The 21,330-nt window shown below is 38.1% G+C and overlaps 2 protein-coding genes and 2 long non-coding RNA genes across 4 annotated transcripts; 1 reads left to right on the top strand and 3 right to left on the bottom strand.

Annotated features, from left to right (window-relative positions):
- On the bottom strand, window positions 1–554 carry LOC131335305 (uncharacterized). Its single transcript, XR_009202490.1, has 2 exons — window positions 277–554; window positions 1–219 (listed from the first exon to the last, which is right to left on the bottom strand). It is a non-coding gene; the product is annotated as an uncharacterized LOC131335305 (long non-coding RNA).
- A 1,690-nt stretch (window positions 555–2,244) lies between these two features.
- Window positions 2,245–9,840, bottom strand: LOC131335280 (uncharacterized). Its single transcript, XM_058370572.1, has 8 exons — window positions 9,582–9,840; window positions 9,289–9,466; window positions 7,900–8,138; window positions 4,483–4,704; window positions 4,327–4,355; window positions 2,907–2,970; window positions 2,713–2,820; window positions 2,245–2,604 (listed from the first exon to the last, which is right to left on the bottom strand). The coding sequence occupies exons 1-8, from the start codon at window positions 9,744–9,746 to the stop codon at window positions 2,566–2,568; spliced, it is 1,044 nt and encodes a 347-aa protein (XP_058226555.1). The 5' UTR covers window positions 9,747–9,840; the 3' UTR covers window positions 2,245–2,565.
- LOC131335311 (uncharacterized) lies at window positions 5,799–7,083 on the top strand. Its single transcript, XR_009202491.1, has 3 exons — window positions 5,799–5,838; window positions 6,612–6,687; window positions 6,992–7,083. It is a non-coding gene; the product is annotated as an uncharacterized LOC131335311 (long non-coding RNA).
- An 853-nt stretch (window positions 9,841–10,693) lies between the features above and the next one.
- Window positions 10,694–12,163, bottom strand: LOC131335285 (uncharacterized). The gene is made up of 2 exons (XM_058370587.1): window positions 11,531–12,163; window positions 10,694–11,450 (listed from the first exon to the last, which is right to left on the bottom strand). Exons 1-2 carry the CDS (start codon window positions 12,130–12,132, stop codon window positions 11,114–11,116), a joined length of 939 nt encoding a protein of 312 aa, XP_058226570.1. The 5' UTR covers window positions 12,133–12,163; the 3' UTR covers window positions 10,694–11,113.
- Window positions 12,164–21,330: the final 9,167 nt, after the last annotated feature.

The raw sequence follows: 21,330 nt of genomic DNA, 5'->3' as shown, positions 1-21,330 counted from the left end.
TTAACCACAAGAACTATGTATTCTACACCAAATTAATGTCCATTCAACCATAGGATCTAAGGCATCAATATTCCCATGACAAAAACATGAAAGATAGACCATACCATATATGTTCATCATAGTTCGGTAGCATCATTAAAATGAAAAAAGAAGACTCGAAACTTCATCCCAAAAAAGGAGTCTTCATAGAAGCATATATCCAGAAAAGAAGACTCGGACCTTCATCCCAAAAAGGAGTCTTCATAGAAGCATATATCCAAAAAAGAAGACTCGGACCTTCATCCCCAAAAGGAGTCTTCATATGTCCAAACAAAAAGTCTTCATAGAAAAGCGTATATATACCATCTTCCCCGCTACCAACCTTATGCGTATTCAATATGCACATAAAAAGTAGGATAAAGTATTTTGGTTATGACGTTAATAGAACACAAAACATTGTGGAAACTTAACAATCTGCATAGTACACCTTATGCGTATTCAATTTGCACACACAAAGTATTTTGGTTATGTGTTGGGTGTGTTGTGTCCACTAAAGGTGTGTGTTGGTGTGAATTGTGTGTGTGTTGTGTCCTCTAAAGGTGTGGATTTCATTACTAGTGTGTGTTGTGTGGGTGTCAAGTGAGTTGGAACGCAAAAAACAGCCAAAAACCATCAGCCAAGCAATCCAGAAAATTAAGAGCAGCAACAACAAACATGAGCAGCCAAAAACCACAATCACACCACTAGATACAACAGCCAAAAGACAACAAACAGAGCAGCAGCCCCCCCAACAATATAAAACCAGGAATAGAAATAAAGGAACGTAGACCAAACATCACACAAAGTAGGAATGTGCACTTGAATAAATGACTGTATAGCTTTCTGCTCCATTATCTACCAAAGAGGATATATCTTCTTAACCAAGCACTTGTTACTGCATCATCAAAACCTAGGTATCCCTTTTAGATAATTAATCCTACTTCACTATCACTATTTGGCATTGGTGGATTCTAACAAGTTACATTGGTACGGAGTAGTGGTTATCACTACCACATGTTTCCTGTTTAGCTTTTTCCTACCTGGAATGCACTGTGGTGATAGTCAATCTCTCCCATAATTAGACTTTAACAAGTTTTCCTGCAGTGATAGTATGGCATGGTAAGTGTTTGTGTTGACTTTTTACCACCACTATTAGAAAGAAAAACAATACCAAATTCTATGTTCATAGCTTCTGTTATCGTTATACTTCTTTATGTCTGAAATACCACCAAAATTCCAATGTATCTAGACTGTATTATGTCTGAAATACCCCAAATGCTCCAAATTTGAAGGTTAGTCTTATATCTATTAAGTGAGAATTGCTTCATTAAGGTCCATTACCTTCCAATACAATAAAAAATTTACAACCCATTCAGAGAGACAAAAACTGCATTAGGAAGCAAGTACAAAGAAACTATCAAAGAAGAAGAATGGATGAAAGAAGACGAACATTTTCCTTCAGAAGGAAGAGATCAGATAAGTCTGTAAACTCTTGTTTAGTGGAGCCAAAACACCACAAAGGATCAGCGAACAAAAGGGAAATCATAAATCCAACTATAAGAAGAGTTCTAATTACATACTGTGCAACTTCATAACAAGCAAAAACTACTCGGCACAATACCGTAAACTGGTTTTCCTCGAATAGAAGACTACTGAACAGCGAAAACTTTAAATAAATAAATAAATAACAATATCCTCAGCAGTAACAAGTGCTTGGTTAAGAAGATATATCCTCTTTCTCTTGTGTTTCATAAAATTCCATTTTTAACTTGGTGGTATGCTAGTATGGACTTAGGAAACAGTAGCAAAGTGCAAAATGTTGACTCTATGATGATGAAGATGATGAAGGTGGACTGCATAAGGTGGAACCTGACTGCTACAAGGTAGTTGTCTATCAAATCTGCTTGGTCTTCTATTAGGAGACAGGCTCCTCAAGTTAGATGGGCCAAAGTGGTATGGTTCAAATATGCAGTGCCTAAATGGTCTATCATTCAATGGTTGGTTGTATTAGGCAGGTTATCCACTCTAGATAGGCTTCATAAATGGGGGATTGTCATGGAGTCTCACAAATATGTAGTGCCCCTGTGCCTTTGTAAGTGGTTTAAGCAGGTTATCCACTCTAGATAGGCTTCATAAATGGGGGATTGTCATGGTGTCTCATAAATATATAGTGCCCCTGTGCCTTTGTAAGTGGTTTTGGCTATAAAACTTAACTTACCCAAAAAATATATATATAAATAGGGAAAGCATGATGTACTAACCAGCAAGTTGTTAACCGGTGAATCCTTGTTGTTTAAGAAACGCCATAACACTAGCCAAAGTCTTCCCCTGTTCCTCTATCTTATTGTTTGCTGCTTCAATTCCTTCCGCTTGCTCCTGAATTTTTTCAGCTTGCTCTTGCACCTTTCCCTCGAGGTGTGTTACATACTCCTTGTTCACAGTCCTAATAGAGGAGGAAGGCCTAATGCCAAGTCCCTTCACATAGCCTGACTTTGCCTTGAGTACTTTAACGGAGAGCTCCTCTTGCGTAATCAGGATTGCACCTTCCTACGCATTATGTTCAATCTCTATTTGTATCATCTTATCCTGTCATTTTATAGTAAATGCCAAATTTAAGTTCTGACAATTTAGTAGAGACAAGTTCTAATAATTTAGAAGACAATAATACACCACAAAAGTACTTGATACACGTACATAGAGAACTTCAGATTCTGAAGAGATCCATTTTTGCGTGTCCTTATTGAAGTGGGTATCCTTGTACATCTCTGTTACCGCGGGCACAACACCTCCATTATCGTGCATCTGATATATTAAGTTCTCATCAAATGAGTTAATAAAGCATATTCATATTGTAAAAAAAGTGAAGGCCAATGTAATGGAAAACTCACCACAGTGGCAACCCTAACTGGGAGTGACTTTGATCCACATCTATGTTTTGTCTTAGACCAAGACCTGTTTTTTATTTTTTATATTGGCAAAAGAAACATATCGATAAAATAGAAAAGGAGTTACGAAGAGAAGAATCTATTAAACTAGCCCAGTTGTTATCGGAATATAAAATATAAATGCCCAGAAGATATCGATAAAATATAAAATAGCCCAGTTGTGATTGAACCCAAAGCAAATTTCAGACTTAATTGTCAGTTGGTAGGTATTGAACTAGCAGTGGAATTGAACCCAAGTATAATCAGGAAAACAATTAAAAGCCAAGTATATGAAGATTGCATGAGTTCTAATGGAGCTAGCTATGATGATGAAGAATCTAGAATAGCAACATGTCTAATCCTCTCAGAAGCTGAACCCCATTTCTTGAATAGCAACATATTGATTACTCCTGAGGGCTACATAGCAGCCAACAAACAGCAATAGCAGACTTCTAAGTACTAAATAGAAGCCAGCAAACAGCAATACAGGAACAACAGTAGCATTGCAGAATTGAAGGAAAAAATGCAAAAATTTGAAGAGGAAAATGCAGAATTGAAGAGATTACCAGCCATTTTGAACCTTGATGAACCTTGTACAAAAGCTAAGTGGAGAGATGTAACAATTGTCCACACAGAACCAAGAAGCAATCAAGTGAAGTGAGGAGTTGGTGAATCTCTCAACATTATCTTGTCGAAAAGAATGGCACCAGCAGCTAATTGTATTGTCTTTGCTTGTCATTTCTATACCCATGTTTTATAAGTATTGTAATGTGGTTCGAAATGGCAATTCCTAGCATTGCCATGAGAAGCACCTATGTACTGAAAATGGCACATCTAGTCCAAATGCCTTGTAGCCATCTGTAATGTTGTTCTATATGAATGACTGAATTGTTTTCTAGCATTATGAATGCAGTTCAAATCCCTAGCATTATGTTTTTTTGATAAGTACTTTGTTTGGACTTGAATCAATAAACCTATCCTCAGTTTGGAGTTGAATTAGAGAGGAAACATGACTGAAATTCCCCCAAGTAGATCAGCAGAGTAGCAAAGCCATATTGAATGTCTAAAGACTGATTAATCTACTAATTCGACAGCAATAACAGTCCATGAGACCAAATGGCAGGTTTTTCTTCAAAAGAAGCAGCAACAGTTCACAATATAACAGCTTGGCAGTCAATATTAGAGACCAAAAAGCTGATAATCCTATAGCTGTGAGCATACATGGATGAAAGCCATGATGAAGGCCTAATCCTACAGTTGTAATCCATAAACAGCCATAATGTTATTGGTGATGTTACTTAGTAAGTGCCATGGGCACAAGGGCAGAAATGAAGGCAAAAAGGCAGCAGGAAAAGTAGCATTAGAAAAGGGAAGAGAATAAAACCTGTTTGAGGTGTTTTTTTCTGATCGCTCCTACAAGACCACAAACCAACAGAGAAAACTATAAGGCTTTCAAGTTTAGGATGTGGTTTTTCAATAAAATCCAAGATTAGGATGCTATAACAAGAACCATGACTAGTTCTCTGGTGAACGAGATTACCAGCCATTTTGGAACAATCCACTTCTTAGTGACTAAGCTCGTCCACTGCTCTGGATTGACACCAGCTGGTGGGTTGTTTCTAGCATACTCTTCCCCCTTTGTTTCTTTAAGTTTCTTGTACTTTTTGTGCAAAATGAAGTTGTGATTGCTCAACCTCCGTCCATATTGTGTTGCCACTGCCTTTTCAACATCGATTGGATCTCCTTGCAAGTCAAACTTATCCTGCAATATTTGACAATTTTAGTAATGACTTGATCCTAAGTTACAAAATTAATACTTTATTTGTAAACTAAGAACTGCTCTAGGTTAACAGCGGCAAGTTTGTGCTATGTAAAAAAATCGTGTGTACAAGACTTCATTTGTACAGCGGCAAGTTTCTTTAGGTTCTTACTTCTGATAGTGTGAAATGTGAACCAAATGCAACAAAAATAAAACAAAATATGAGAAAGAAGTAGGGGAATCAAATCCTAATCCAGGTTAAATACATTTTTGTTTCATGTGTTGTGTGATACTTGAGCGTCTATAGAAGGGAGAAACAACCCTTCTTCTCTAGGTGAATAAAAGTAATGGACTTTAGTTATGGAGGTAACAGTAGTGGCTCAGGTGATGAACAAAAGGCCTCGAATAGTCGGAAAGGGAAGCACTATCACCACCACACTACCTATCAGATACAACAGCTTGAGGGGTAAGACATTATTTGCTGGTTGTAGTTTTGTTTTGTGTAATGCTATAGCCATGGCTCTTGAGTCTTGCCAACTTTTCCCCCCATGGGTATGGATTAGTCCTTCTTCTTTTTCTTATTCTTCTTCTTCTTCTTCTATATGTATGTATTCGTTCTTATATATGTATTTGGAGGAGAGATTCAGATATACGTCATAGAACTACAGAAGCCATGGGATGTAACATCCTATTATCTTAAGGTGCTTAAGAGTTCATTTTATAACTTATGGGCTGCACAAATATTTTAATTGCATGTGTGCGAGTCAGTTATCCTTATAACACTTTAAAAAAAAAACAAGTAAGAAAAAAAGAATGGAAAGTGAGTTTTATTTTTTATGTGGACCTTAAATGTGATTTCTTAGAACTATAGGGTCTTAGTTGTAAAAAGAAAAAAGAAAAAGAAAAAGATGTGCTGTGTGTGCACGTGGGCTTCACCTGAAGTGCATGTGTGTATATGTTATACATAGCTATAGAAGTTAAAAAAAGAAGAAGAAAGAAACCCAAATCAAGAGAACTCTTGTTCTACGTTACAGAAGAGAGAGAGAGAGAGAGAGAGAGAGAGAGAGAGAACTGATGGGAGAGAGAGAGTCAGCAAGGGGGAGAGAGAAGGCTGGGAAAATTGAAAATCCTAACTTGGTAAGCAACTCTTACTTATAGAATTAATAGGGTTTAAGTATCCTAAATAGGGCTATACTTTATCTTCTTCTTTTGGAACTGAGATTTGTGATGGAAACCAAAAGAATTCAGTGCTAAGAGTTGATTTTGGTAACTAGGTTGCCAAAAATGTCGAACCTGTGTTCTTGAATGCTGAAATTTGTATTTGACACTGGAAAATGTATTCTTTATTTGCTGGAATTGCCTCTCTAGTTGCTGAAATTCATCGCCAAATGCAGGAATTAGGCGGAAAACTGGTTTTAAAATGCTGAAATTGGATTGTAGGTGCTGAAACTGAAACTAGGTGCAGGAAATATGAACTTTAGATGCTGCATCTGTGAATTGATCGCTGAAAACTGGGTAGAGAATTGCTGAAACTGTGCATAAATGTTGTAACTGGTAGATTAGGGTGTAGAAATAGTGTGTTAGATGCTGAAACTACCTTTACAAATGCTGTAAATGAGTGTTGGGTGCTGAATCTGCTGTTTAGATGCAGTAAATGGTTTTAGAATGCTGAAAATGTATGTGTAAGTGCAAAAATATGAGTAGAGCATGCTAAAAGTTTATTGTACGTGCTACAACTTGGTGAATAGATGATTTAAACTGATCATACTCGCTAGTAATGTGATCTAAAGTGTTAAAACGCTTGCTGGAACTATTGAGAGTTAGTTGAAAAGGGGTGTTGAAGCTTGTAGTAGTATTTGGTACGATTATTTACTTCTTTGCTTTCGGAATTGATGCGGAATATTTGTTAGGTTCGGAGGCGACAACGGGTACCGCAGCTCCACATAGGGAGTGATTGTGTTGGTTTTCTTTTTGTTGGAGACCGAGGTGAGTGTTCGATTCATAGATGTTCTTCGATTGGATTAAATTTGTGATATTGGATTGTGACTTCGTGTCAATGGGCAACAATGGCCAACAGCCGGACTTTGTGTCGTGTCACTGACTTCGTGTCGATTCAATGGCTTTATGCCAAAATTATGACTTTGTGTCGAGCTAGTGACTTTGTGTCGGATTAAAGACTTTGTGTTGATTATTTGCTTAATGCTTAATTAATGATGAACTTGGATTTATCGTCTATATTGAACAACATCCATGTCTCATTTACACTCCTGGAACTCGCTTGGGGTTCCAGTTTTGCAGGTATAGGTCGATGTCCACTACGGGTCTCGTTTTGCATTTTGTGACTCGCTCGAGAAGTGCGTGGTTGAGGCCTATGGGAGTCTTTGTCTCTTGGCCCGTAGATGATTTTTTTGCTTAGTTTAGTTTTGGATAATAGTTGGCTATGTAAAGTTTATTTCTTGACAGACTTCCGCTGTAGTTTGTAAATGACAAGTATTTTGAGATGTAAATAAAAATGTGGCTGTTGAACTTCAATATTTAGTTATTCGTGGAATTGCTAGTAGCTGGTTGTTGTTGGGCTGTTGTCGCGTGTCGTATCGGGATAGGCCGATGAGGTGCTATTCTGGAACGGGGCGTGTCATGGGAGGTATCTTCGAGAGAGAGAGAGAGAGAGAGAGAGAGAGAGAGAGTGCCTGCTTGGTTAACGATCTCTATCGGTAACTTAGGGCCAAGTAGTGTATATTTTTTTCTCTAATTGCTTTTCATTTACTTTATCTATAAACAATTGTCAATGGAGCTTTGATGATACTGATTCATTCTTTGCCTTGGATTTCTTGAAATTTGTTTGGGCAATGCTGTTTCACCATAGCTTTCGTATTTTGTAGTTTTTAGCTTATTTGGTTGCGTTCGATATTGATCTGATCGTTCCTAAAGCTCTATGTGTCTGTAATAATGGGATTTTTGAATGACGTGAATTTAAGGTTCTTCAAGGAATGCCCACATCCAAATGATAACCAGCGGCGTCAACTGAATAGGGATCTGGGGCTTGAGCCTAAGCAGATCAAGTTTTGGTTTCAAAACAAGAGGACTCAGACAAAGGTGCTCACTTTTCATCACTCTAACCTTCCGTTTACGTGTGCTGCAAATGAAAGAGAGTAGCTGCAAATGAAAGATTAACTGTTGGAAATACTCAGCGTTTACCATTATGCGCTGAAGTATAGGCGCTTTAACACTCTCATCTACTGCTTTCCACCTAGGGACGCCAACGTCTATCACATGTGTGCGAACCTCGACACCAATCCTTGAGGTCAATTGAGTAGCATGCTTTCCTACCGGCGCACGGAATAGTTGTGGAATGGGAACTGGAAGCTTTCCTTGTTTGTCAATGAGTCCCTGAGCTTGAATGCCTCGCGTAGGTCCACGGGTAGGTCTATTGATTTCTGTCAAAAAGAAAACAAAACAAAAGTAAATAAAATTGTTTACACCAAATGGCCACATGGGCTAAATAATATGCGATGTTTCCAATCCATCCAGTAAAGAGGGAAGGAAAACAATGCCATAGTAACAGTAACAAAATAGGATAACAGAACAGTAGCAGCACTGCTACTGGTCTGACAGAACAGAAGCAACAGTAGGCTTCACACAATAGAGCAGCAGCAGCTGTAGGAAACTGTATTTTGCCCTGGCTTGAAAAACAGCAGCCATAATAGAAAACAGAAACCAAAATTCAGTGACTTCACTATGACAAACTAGTAGTAAAGGACAATATTTGTATCCTAGTCCTCTTAAGCATTTACAAAAGAGATGGCAGTAAATGGTAGTAATTGATAGCTGGCAGCTGGTACCAGTTCAAACAGTCCATTTGCAAATGGATGGAACATCAGTAGCAGTAGATAACTAACTATTGCTATTTGAGCAGCAAACAATAGCAGCAAAAGCAGTAAGCATCAGAATATAGAAGCAAACAACTATGTACAGCAAGCAGCAAACAACAGTAAGCATCAGCAGTAAGAGTCATTCAGAGCAGCTAAAAGAAAACAGCTATGTACAGCTAGTCATTCAAAGCAACCAAGCAAAGACTAGAGGATCTAAATATTCTTAATGAGACCAGTTACAATAACAGCTAATATACACAGTATTAGCAAAAAAATCCAGCACATTCAAGTATCATATACTTGGGACACAAGTACAGGCACTTTCCAATATCACTTTCCAATAGCACACAAGCACATATATGTTAACAATGGAATTGACAAGAAGTTAAAGTAACAGCAGGTGCACAAGTGTCCTAAGCACAAACCTTTGGGGTCATCACATGACAAATGCCCACCAATGAAAACCAAAAACCCCTCAGGTATGATAAAGTGATATGAGGGTAAGTATGATATAGCTATCACAGCCATGCATAGAAACAATCAAAGAATGAAACCCTTGGTACATAGCAAGCTATCACATTACCTCTTCTTTTTCGTAAGGTTTTCAGTCAATTGTTCTTTTTTCCACAAAGAGCACACCAGTCATAATTTTACTTAGACTACCTAAAACAAGATAATGTAACTGTAAAAATAAACCATATATTACATTACTCACCGCCATTGTTCTCAGGTAGCACCTCATTTTGTGGCTGAGCAATAGGAGGCAGTGAGGCCTGGCTTTCCATGTAGGGATGAGGTGTTGATTGGGTGACCCTCTCAGAGATCAGAGTTGCACCACATTGTGGCTCTGTATGCGATTGTGCTGGTAGACCACCTGGTGGTATCTCTATGTCCTATAATAATAGAATACAAAATGCACCAGTATTAATACATATTGCAGTTCTTTCATACGAGAAGGCAATAGAAAAAGTACAAGAAGAAAGGATTAAAAAAAAGATACATTATTACCTCTTGCTCAAAAGAGTCATCAGACTCACTGTTATCGCCATGACCATCCTCATCATTTGATAGTATATAGTCAGGGTCGTCCACCTGATCAGCCCTACCACGCTTCCCATTATCATTTGCACACTGGTGCCGAGCCGATCCCATCATAGATGTTGCAATTTTCATAACCCCAAGAGATTCCAATACCTCATTGTTCCTCTTTACTTTCTCATCTCTTATCCTCTCATAATGTGTTTTGTAATTAATGAGTTGCTAGAAAATTAGGTTGGAGCATTACTTTTCCTTGTTTTTTTTTGGTAGGCACTTTTTCTCCTCTAGACATTTCTGCGTGACGATGAACTATAAATAAACAACGCAGTTTAAAATTAATGCAGATTAAGAGCAGTGTAAAACAAAATATCTAATGAAAACCCATAACTTCAAAAACTAAGCACATGTAAAATACATATAAGGATCCACATACAATGCTTAGAAGTACATATATCTACCCAAAAAAAAGAACTCAGCGTCATAATCCATATTAGGATCCATATCAGCATCGGATATTTCATCATCTTCACCAGCTTCATCATTTATATCCTCTCATATTATTTCATGCTCTTCATCAAATTCATCATCTGTTAGGTTTTCTGTTATTTCATTTAATGGCCCAACTCCAGCAATAACCTCAACTTCAGCGTCTTCCCTACGGAACCGAATATTACCTTCAATGTCAATTGGCACTCCTGAGGTCATACTTTCTTGTTGGAAGGCATCGGTACATTCTAGAGAATCCGGTGGTTCACCATCTCCCACCTCTGGTAAATCAAACACACCCCTTTGCTTGACCAACTACACAACTTGCCAAGGTTCACCACATTTTGTATCATTTAGGTAGAAAACTTGCTTTGCTTGGCTAGGCAAGATGAATGTGTCAGATTAACACCACCGACTCTTAACATTAATACTTGTGCAGTATTTATCAGTTCGTATAGTGCCATTTCGGCCTGTGTTGCCGGTGTTGTACCACTCACATTGAAACAAAAGGACTGTATTCTCACACAAGTACTCGAATTCCCAAACTTTCATCAAGTGACCATAATACTTGTGCATCTTCCCCTCGTGGTCTCCATGAGCAAGCACGCCACTATTTTGACTCCTACGGCGGTCATCTACTTCTCTTGTACGGAACCTTAACCCATTAGTTATGCAACCGTAGTGCTCCTTCACTAGCAAATTGGGACCATTTGCTAATGACCATAGTTCATCGGTCGCCTCTATTGACTTGTTAGCCCTCAACCAATTTACCTAAAGTAGTATATATAACCAAGGAAAAGTTAGTTATGCTAGCTAAATTTAAGTTATGGTTCGTTAAATACTAATGACTAGCATCACTAAAAGAATTTCAAGTATCTTACCTTCTCTTTGAACCACTTTGGAAAGACTTTTCGTTGCACACTGGTTATGTTTTGTCCATTTGAAACATGCAACAGTTTTTTGTGTTCCCTATTCAAAAAAGAATGTCATTAATAGCCGAAATACTATCATTGTCATCAGAGCCACATAAAAAAGTCAACTACGTACTCTAGATACTCCTCTATCTTAGGGCTATTTAACAAAATGAACCAATGGGCCATGTCACAGAGTTCTTGTGACATCTCACCATTCCTTGTGACTAGCCCAAAAGGACGAGCTGTCTCTGTGAATACTGTGTAGCCTTTACGACGTTTGCCAAAGTCTTCATTTCGTTGAGGTCGATTATGCACGGTTTCAACCTCATCAAGATACATCAAGCAAAAAGTAATGCACTCCTTGACAATGTAAGCCTCTGCAATCGAACCTTCTGGTCGAGCTCGATTAGAAACAAACTGTTTCAGAGTTCCAAGGAACCTTCAAGACCAGTTAAGAGTAAGATTACACATGTAAAACAATGACCTCTTTCAATCAATAATTATGTTTGTTACAGTTACCTTTCTATTGGGTACATCCACCGATAATGTACTGGTCCTCCAAGTATGGCCTCACGTGGTAGGTGAACAGCTAAGTGGACCATCATGTCAAAGAAGGCTGGAGGAAAGATCTTTTCAAGCTTGCATAGTATGAGCACTATGCGTTCTTCTAATTTCTCCAATTCACTACGCCTCAATGTCTTAGAACAGAGGTCTTGGAAGAAACTACCCAACTCAAATAATGTTGTACTAATTTCCTTATCCACAAAACCACGCATCCCAATTGGAAGAATCTGTTGTATAAGTATATGGTAGTCATGACTTTTTAGGCCAGTTAGTCGACCATTAGTTGAATTCACAGACCTTGATATGTTTGCTGCATAGCCATCTGGATACTTGACCGATTTCAAGAATTCAAAGAAAGCCTCTCTCTCTTTAAGGGTTAGCGCAAAGCTTGCACAAGGCTTGACATACGATCCGTCGGGACGTTGTGTCAACCACAGATCTTTTCGTATGCCCTTATCTTCCAAATCCTTTCGTGCCTTGTTCGTGTCCTTGTTCTTTCCATCAATGCCCAACATTGTTCCAACAATATTTTCACTGAAATTTTTCTCACAATGCATGACATCAATGTTGTGTAGAAGTTTCCTATCCTTCACATATGTTAGTTCATACAAAATACTTTTCTTTGTCCAGTTCAGTTTGTGGCGTTTCCTTTTCTTATTGGCTGGATTCTTTCCCAAGATGACCTCGCTTACATTGTTCAATTGCTCTTGTATCTTTTCCACCGGCAACTCTAAAGACCTCTTCCGATTTTCAGGCTTACCATTATAGGCTAGCCTCTTTCTCCATTCAGCATGATCTTCCGGCAAGTAGGCTCGATGATTTGTGTACGCAGTCTTACTTCTCAATGACTCAAAATATGGTTCATCGTTGCAAGTATAACAAGAATAATGGCCCTTTGTTCTCCACCATGAGATGTCACCCAATGCTGGCCAATCATGTAGTGTCCACCAAAAAGTTGCACGCATTTGGAACCCTCACAACTCGCTGCGTCATAAGTTGATGTACCAGTGTGCCATAACTCCTTCAACTCATCAACCAAAGGTCTCAAATAAACATCAATATCTATCCCGGGTTGTTTATCCCCTGGAATAAGCAATGTTAGCATGAAGAACGAATCTTTCATAACCAACCATGGTGGTAGGTTGTAGGGAATAAGAATGACAGGCCACATGCTATAAGAGTTGCTCATGTTACCGAAAGGGTTGAACCCATCAGTTGCTATTTCTAGTCTCACATTGCGAGCCTCACAAGCGAACTCAGGATGCTTAACATCAAACTCCTTCCACTCATCACTGTGGGCTGGATGCCCGGATTCTTCACCATCAGTAGGATTATTCATGTGCCATCTCATGGCCTCGGCTATCGCTCTAGTCATGAACAACCGTTTTAATCTCGGTGTCAAAGGGAAGTAACGCAAAATCTTACGTGCAATCTTCTTTCCCCTAGCACAATTGATCTTGTACCTCGACACATTGCACTTTGGACATCTATCCAGTGCTGCATTTTCCTTCCAAAAGAGTATACAATCATTTATGCAGGCATCAATGAGCTCGTATGACAAGCCTAAGCCAGACAATATCTTCCTTGCCTCGTATGTGTTTTTGGGAACTAAATTACCTTATGGTAAAAGTTTAATCTGGAACTTCAAGAACATATCAAGTGATTTATTGGTCCAATGGTTCGTTACCTTCATATTAAATACCTCAATAACAAACTTCAACAAATTATAATCTTTGCTACCTGGGTATATCTCACGCTGGGCGTCATTCAAAAGTTTATCAAAGTTCTGGATTTCCTCATGATGTTGGGTTGTATCTATTGGTTCCCCTTTTATCCGATCTTCCACCAATGCATCAATACCACCTAGATCACCATCTCTCATTTCATGACGCCGAACATCATTTGATTCACGGGGTTCTCCATGCTCATGCCATGTAGTGTAACTTTGCATAATCCCATGCTGAAGCAAATGAATTTGCACATATTCTGGACTTTTTTGGTAAAAGTTTACACACTTTAGACACGGACACAGAATATTACCTTGCGCATCAACAACTGCTCTTGCAAATTGAATAAACAAAGTAACTCCATTATAATACAGCTGACTTATTCTTCCATCTGCTGTCATGCCCATTTTCATCCAATTTTTGTCCATGTCTGATAGCAAATGCAAGTACGATTTAAGTAATCAAATTAATGTCATGTCATGCATCACATAGTAATTAAGTTGCTTACCATGAATGAGGTCTTTGGATTGGATAGATTTGAATAAACAAAAATATTAGAATAGACCTACTTACGAAGCTAAGGCATGGTACAAAGTTCAATTTAATAATTTTATAGTAACCTAATTAATGGAAGTATTTAGTTTGACTGTGACTAAGTATACAATGGAGTAAAATTCTGAAGCAGAGGAAAAGCTTAAAGCGCCATATGGAAAGCAACTAATGAAGTTAAGAAACCTCCATAATCCATAGACTTCCAAATTAATGAACATCAAAACCAAATAGAACATTATGTCAAACATCTTAGACACATATATTCTTAAAACTTGACTAAATGCTGGGAATCTCTCTCCTTTTCACATTCTCCAATAGGAAGAAAGAGAATGCCAGGAAGGTCAATACAATTATGGATTGACAAAAAACTCTCTTAGCATGAATACTCTTCACAATTAGCTATAAATAAAGCAACACAATACATTAGGTAAAATGCATACTTCAAGCTTAAAAAGTTCTGAATATGCGTGCATGTGGAAGAATCGCCGTCTTCTACTACCTCTTAAAGTAAAAAAGCAAAAATGTAAATACTACATTAAACAACTATTCGTCAAAAGGTCATCTACATCAGTTTGGTTAAGATTTAGTATGCCTTCCAGTCTTCACGATAGCTTTTATTTCGAAGGATTGTTTAGTCCCAACATATTTCTATACCTCAATGGCTACTCTTGTTTCAGCGATTCCTATGTACAAGCTTGGTGGCGGTAGCCGTTGTACCATATAGTTAGAGGGTTTAGCTAAACCCCTAGTTTCCAAAAATATGAACTATACCTATGAAGTTTTAAGTTCGAATGACTGAAGGTTCGATTGAACCCGCTGAATTCTGTTTAAACCACATGAATGTTCTGAGTTAATGGTGAAAATTCACAATTTCATTGTCCAATTAAGGACAATTCCCTCTAACCTATATAGGCTATCCCTATTACTCCCAACCCCTCTCCTCTATATAGGCTGCTAATTACCAATACGTGCTCTATCAAGTTATGGGAGTAAGAAAAGAATATAGTCCAAAGAAAAATGCATACAAGAATGGAAAAAAAACCCCTAAGACCCTACAAAAATAACCCCTAAAACCAGATGAAATAAACTCTGAAATCATCTCTAAAACCAGTCCCAAAACAGCCCCCAAGCAGCCATAGCCCCACCCTTATTCCTCCTCTATTATCTAGAATCATGTTTGACTTGAAGAATATAAAACGTTAAAAGAAATATATGAAGTTAGCTCCATTAAAAAAACTAGGGCATAAGACATAAGGGTACGAGTATCAGAATAAAGAAATGTTAAACAATCTCATTGTGTTTGAGACCTTTGGAGTGGGGACAACCATTTATGCTTGACTCTGACATAAAAAAGATGTTGTCCATGCTATGTGCAAGGTTATCCTTCCATCATGTTCTCGATGTTGTGGACTTCCTGTTCATTGAGATTCAATAATCTAATATCTGAAGAAAACTTAGATAACAATCTAAAGGCTGATTTTAAAATGAAAACAGACCTTGGCTTTTATAGCCATTACATGACACTCAAATGAAATGCAAATGAAAGCAAAGATGTTTTCATACAGACCAAATGGAAGACACTACTATAAAATTGTTACGGTATCAAGAACAGAGCCCCAACAGCTCATACCGTTAGTGACTTTCCACGTTTTGAACCATTTTCTGGCTTGATTACAGAATAAACTAATCACAGAATGGGAAATCTATATAGCAAACATAGAATAGGTTACAATGACTTTATGAAGAAATCGACGGCGGCTTACAGGATCTACTCGGGATTTCAGATCTAAGGCTTTACTAATACTCCAAAGTAAGAAATTCGGAACCTAATCAAGAAAAATCGAGAGAGAGAGAGAGAGAGAGAGAGAGAGAGAGCTCACTAGAATCGGACATTGATGACTGATCATGCCGCTGCAAAAAAAAAAGGAATGCAGTAGAGGTTAGAAATCGGGGGAGGAAAGTGATGAAGGGGCCATAGAGGAGAAGAGAAATAAGTTGAATAACATACCTTGAGAGAGAGATTCGGCGTTGCAGAGATGGCGAGGGAGCGGTGTGAGTGATGGAGTTGCAGAGATGGAGTGGGGCGTGGTGTGAAAGAGTGATGGGGTTTGTGAGAGAATAGAAATGAACAAGGGCTTTCAGCTAAAATTTTGGGATTAACGCCCAAAATTTTCACCGCCTTTTCCACCCGCCAAAATTTCCCCTTAAGAACGACAAAAAAAATTCGTCACCCAAACCCTTTCTTTTTGTGAGGAACTAATTTGTCACGTAATAGTTGTAAGCATCTCTGCAGATTATGAATGGAATAGATTAGTGACGAAAGTAAATTTTTCGTCACCTTATATTTATTTTGTCAACCTTTAGGTGACAAAATTTATATTTTCCTCACTAATTAACTATTTTTATTGACAATATAAAATTTCCTCACCTTAAATTTGTCTGCCCTATTAATTGGTGATGAAAAAAAAAAATTCCTCACCAATAGGCACAATTGGAGACGAAATCTATTTTCCTCACAAGTAATTTCGTCACTTATTCTCATTTTTGTTGTAGTGACATTAAACAGTATATAACTTATGATTCGTCTTAGAAAACACCATTCCTTCAAGCCATGAAAATAAACAACCTTTGGATTCATTTGATCGCTTAGAACGATCAAGAAAACTTCATTTAGAAAGCGAGACATGGCTTGTATATATGGTCTCATTCTGAAATGCACTGATGACGGTATTCCAGTAATATAAACAGTCCTGACAAGGAATGGTCATGATCCAGACAGTCTGGATAAATAAACGATAAACAGTAAAACACCGTGCGCCTGAACGTACTACACCGTGTGATGCATCAGAACACCGTGCGGTGTGGTATGTCTAGTGTAGTGATCATTTTAGTTTCTGAAAATGATTTTTAAATCAGTACTCAACCCAAAAGAGGTCAAGCTTGATTACAGAAAAGTCCCCTCAAGGCAAGGACAGGGCCTAGCCCAAGGAAACTTGCTTTTTACCTTTGATCTTGAGCTTGAACGAAGGTGGGCAGTTGTAGATGAAGGCACATGGATGTGTGGGTATATATAGTTTGTTGGATGTTTAGATGGGGGGGGGGGGGGGGGGGGGGGGCGGTTTGAAGTTAAGAATAGACTAAGTTTTGAAGGTGAGGAGAAAAATGGAGTGTTTTGAGAAAAAAAATGCCCGAAGAATGTTTTTAGAACAACTTTCTCAAGGCTTGGAAATAGAGAAGGGATGTAAGGGCAAGATGAGAGAGAGAGATTATGGGCCCTTTTCACTTGAGTGGAGGGGTGTATTTATAGGCAAGAGCCAAGGATTTCAATTCAAAATAAGGGAGGTGTCTTCTAGGTGGGCTGGTAGTGCTTTTTCAGCTAAGCCGTTTTGTAGCTGTAGTTCGAGTGAGCGTGGCCGACAGCTTTCTGAGCCAGTCAGAACTTTCCTAAAACACCATGCGGTTTACTTCATGACCTGTCAACATGAACACACTCCAGTTTGGCAGAGGAAGACCATATATTGGCCAACCTCAAAACACTATGACAAGGAACAATGGTCTTGGATACGTTAAGAGGGACCAGCCACAAAGGAATATGGAGAAAAATCATTTTCCAATGTTGGAAGCATCTTTTCTAGAATGTCTATGTGTGGAATGCAGAGCCAATTACTTAATTTTCAAAGATTTGGATAGACAAGGAGCAGACTTTTTCCCTAAGAGAATGGAACTAAAGGCCTTGAATCAGAACAACCAAGGAAGACCTTGGATGGCTGCTAGTCAGATTAGAGAAGAGAAGCCATTGTTGACTTCGAAGAGAAACACACCAACAAGCCCAGCTCCGCCAACTTCGAAGAGGGAATATCCTCCTCAGATGAAGGTCAATACTGGAAAAGAAGCAGTAACTCAGCGAGATCAAGAAGTGTCACAAGAGCAATTCTCTTTGGTAAAAGGAGTACCTAATTGGTTTTTGAAGAAGATCAAACCGGAGTTATTTCAGGGATATAAGGATTTGTCTAAAATAGGCAAAACCTATAAACCACCAAATTCACCCGTTGGTCAATGGGTTTTGGTCAGAGATCTAAAGACCAAGGTGCCACAAATGGTCCCTATTCTAACAAGGACTCAAAAAAGGAAACTTCAAAGAAGGTATACTCTTTTCCAAATGGAAGAACTCCTTCCAAAGGATAAAATGTGGAGAGAGGCCAAGCCAAATCATAGTTTAACAGGGTTCGAAAGGAAGAATCTGAAAAGCTTATTCAGAAAGGTTACCAGCATTTGAAGGAAAAGACTTTGATGGAATTAACAGCAGCCATGGATGATGATGAAGATGATCAGAATCTTAATTCTATAAACTCTTTGGCTAGTTACCAGTTAGGTTTGCTAGAAGCTATGCTAGTTGAATAGGAGGAAAAAGAGAGAAGTTCTTCTCCTATGGAAACTTCTGCTGTAACAGGCAATGAAGCAGAAGTAAAGGGTGAAGAAGAACAGGAATAGTCATGTAGGGAGAAGGTAATTCAATTTGGCTCAATACCAGAGGTACAGATCAATATGGTACAACCTTCTAGTATGACTTTTGTAAGCCCAGATTGGTCTTCAACCCCATCAATTTCTAAGCCCAGTGAAGATCCATTGGAAATAATTGAGATTTCCAGCAGTGAGGAATTAAAAATTCGGGAAGAAATGCAGGAAACCAAGGAACCACAAATGATAGATGGAGATTATGATATTCTCATTTTGACCAATGAGATTCAAAACACTGAGGCAACTTCAAAGGAAACTACTAGTTTTGCCCCAAATGTTGATTCAGACTCAAATTCACCCTTAATAGTGGATTTTAACTATGCTGATGTTTCTTATCCATTCAAACCTCCATCTGATGCTATGAGATATCATTTGAAACCGTTATACATTTCTATAACGTTTGATGGGATCCCTCTCAACAGAGTTCTAGTGGATAATGGAGCTGCTGTGAATATATTACCTATTCGAACTCTCAAGAAGTTGGGGAAAGAGAAGGTTAAGTTGATTCCAACTAGTACTTCCATTGCATGTTTCACTGGAGAAAGCAAGAGTGCCAAGGGAATAGTTTCTATTCGATTGGCAGTGGGAGGTGTAGAAACTGATATAGCTTTCTTTGTAGTTGATACCTTTGCAAGTAAGTATAATGCTTTACTAGGTGGAGATTGGATACATGTGAATGGTTGTATTCCATCTTCTATGCATCAAGCTTTAATGATTGTGAAGTATGAGAACGGTAAAGAAATATGGATCGAGGAAATAAAGGCAGATCCTCATCCATTCAGTGCTTCAGCAAACTTTGCTGAGGCAGAGATGTACAAGCCTGAAATTATACCTCTCAGTGACTTGACACAAGCAACCACACACCCAACCAGCGAGATGGACAGTGGGGAATTGGTTAAGTTAAAGGCGAAGCTGAAACAAGCAGTTAGTTATGAATCAGACACCCCAACAGATGGTGCTTAGATGTAAATCCAAGGAGATAGAAGAAGCCAGTTGGTTGGCTTTGGTGAAATATTTAGCTCTCAAAGTTGAACAGAAGGTTCAGGAAGAGGACATTTGGGATGATGCTTTAGAAGATAGATCTGAATTGATCTCAAAGCTTGAAGCATTCAAAGAAGTATTATCTAGTGCTATAGATTCCCAAGACCCTTTAGAGGAAGTCAAATTGGGAGATAATGAAAATCCTAATCCCGTACAAATTAAAAAGTGGCTAAATGCTGATGCAAAGGCCAAGTTAATAGAAGTATTGAGGGAGAATAAAGATTGTTTTGCTTGGAGCTATAATGAACTACCAGGTTTAGACAGAGAATTGGTGGAGCACAGACTACCTATTAAACACAGTTCAAACCATTCAAACAGTCACCTAGAAAGATGTCCCTAAAAATCATAGCCAAAGTCAAGGAGGAAGTCCAGAACCTTTTGAATGCTGGCTTTATCAGGACAGCAAGGTATGTTGAATGGTTATCTAATATAGTTCCAGTCCCTAAGAAAAATGGGAAAATAAGAATTTGTGTTGATTTTAGAGACTTAAATTTAGCAACACCTAAAGATGAATATCCAATGCCAATAGTGGACATGTTGGTAGACAGTTCGGCTGGCCACAAATTATTGTCTATCATGGATGGGCATTTAGGGTATAATTAAATTTCTATAGCAGAAGAAGATGTTCATAAAACAGCATTTAGAGCTCCTGGCAATATAGGGACCTTCGAATGGGTTAAAATGCCTTTTGGTCTTAAAAATGCTGGAGCTACATACCAGAGAGCTATGAATACTATTTTTCATGAGCTTGTTTGGGCATTTTTAGAATGCTTTATATATGATATAATTGTAAAGTCTAGTTCTATTGATGATCATCTTGAGCATTTAAAAATAGCTTTTAAGAAGATGAAACATTACCAATTGAAACTGAATCCTACCAAATGTGTTTTTGGAGTTACAGCTGAAAATTTTCTAAGGTATTTGGTTCATAATAAAGGGACACAAATTGATAAGAATAAAGCTAAAGCCATCATTGAGGCAAAGCCACCTTCCAATAAGAAGGAATTGCAAAGGTCTCTTGGTCAATTAAATTTTCTTAGAAGATTTATATCTAACACTGCTGGAAAACTAAGGTTTTTTCTTTTTTGTTGAAATTGAAGGATGGGGAAAGCTTGGAATGGACAAGAGAGCATGATGGTGCTTTCAAGGCCATCAAGGAGTACTTAGCCAACCCGCCAGTTCTAGTTCCACCTAGCAAAGGGAAGCCTGTGAAATTGTATTTGGCAACAAACTATGACTCGATGGGAGTGTTGTTAGCTCAAGACAATTGTGAAGGCAAAAGAGCAAGCTATCTATTATTTAAGTAGATTTTTTAATGCTTGTGAGTGCAAATATCCCATGGTGGAAAAATTATGTTTAAGTTTGTTTTTTGCTTCTAAGAAACTCAGGTATTATATGATGCCTAGAGTTACCTACGTTATTTCTCAAACTGATGTAATGAAGTACATGTTATCTCAGCCTGTACTTAGTGGAAATATTGGAAAAAATGGATAGTATTTTTAATAGAATTTAGTCTTGAATATGTGCCTCAGAAATCTATAAAAGGGCAAGCTTTGGCCAATTTCTTGGCTGATCACCCTAGCATAACAAAAACTCCTGAAATAGCTGAAATAGGCATGGTAACTTTAAAGCCTTGGAAAATGTGGTTTATTGGTTCAAAAACAAGTCAAATGGCTGGAGTGGGAATTGTGATTGAAACTCCCTAAGGTTTAAAAACCAAGTATGGATTTCGGATCAATGAAGGAGAATGTTCTAACAATCAAGCAGAATATGAAGCAATGATTTTAGGTTTAGAAATATTGTTGTGTTTAAAAGTAGATACGGTTGAGATCTATGGGAATTCTCAATTAGTTATTAATCAAATGAATGGACTGTTTCAATGTAACAGTCCCTCTTTGATAAATTACTTTCAACACA

Source organism: Rhododendron vialii, chromosome 1a, assembly GCF_030253575.1.
Source record: "Rhododendron vialii isolate Sample 1 chromosome 1a, ASM3025357v1".
NCBI classification, from domain to species: domain Eukaryota; kingdom Viridiplantae; phylum Streptophyta; class Magnoliopsida; order Ericales; family Ericaceae; genus Rhododendron; species Rhododendron vialii.
Note: the sequence above shows the minus strand (reverse complement) of the source record. Positions and strands in the feature narration are given on the sequence as shown.

What these genes read in the sequence shown, in the direction of transcription:
- LOC131335280 (XM_058370572.1), bottom strand. Translation starts at nt 9,746, where the DNA reads ATGAAAATTGCAACATCTATGATGGGATCGGCTCGGCACCAGTGTGCA. An exon ending in GCTACCTGAGAACAATGGCG is followed by an intron (nt 8,139 to 9,288) that starts GTGAGTAATGTA and finishes TCTTTTTGACAG; the next exon opens with AAATCAATAGACCTACCCGT. An exon ending in GGATTGTTCCAAAATGGCTG is followed by an intron (nt 4,356 to 4,482) that starts GTAATCTCGTTC and finishes GTGGTCTTGTAG; the next exon opens with GAGCGATCAGAAAAAAACAC.
- LOC131335285 (XM_058370587.1), bottom strand. Translation starts at nt 12,132, where the DNA reads ATGCATTGTGAGAAAAATTTCAGTGAAAATATTGTTGGAACAATGTTG. An exon ending in TGGATGTACCCAATAGAAAG is followed by an intron (nt 11,451 to 11,530) that starts GTAACTGTAACA and finishes CTGGTCTTGAAG; the next exon opens with GTTCCTTGGAACTCTGAAAC.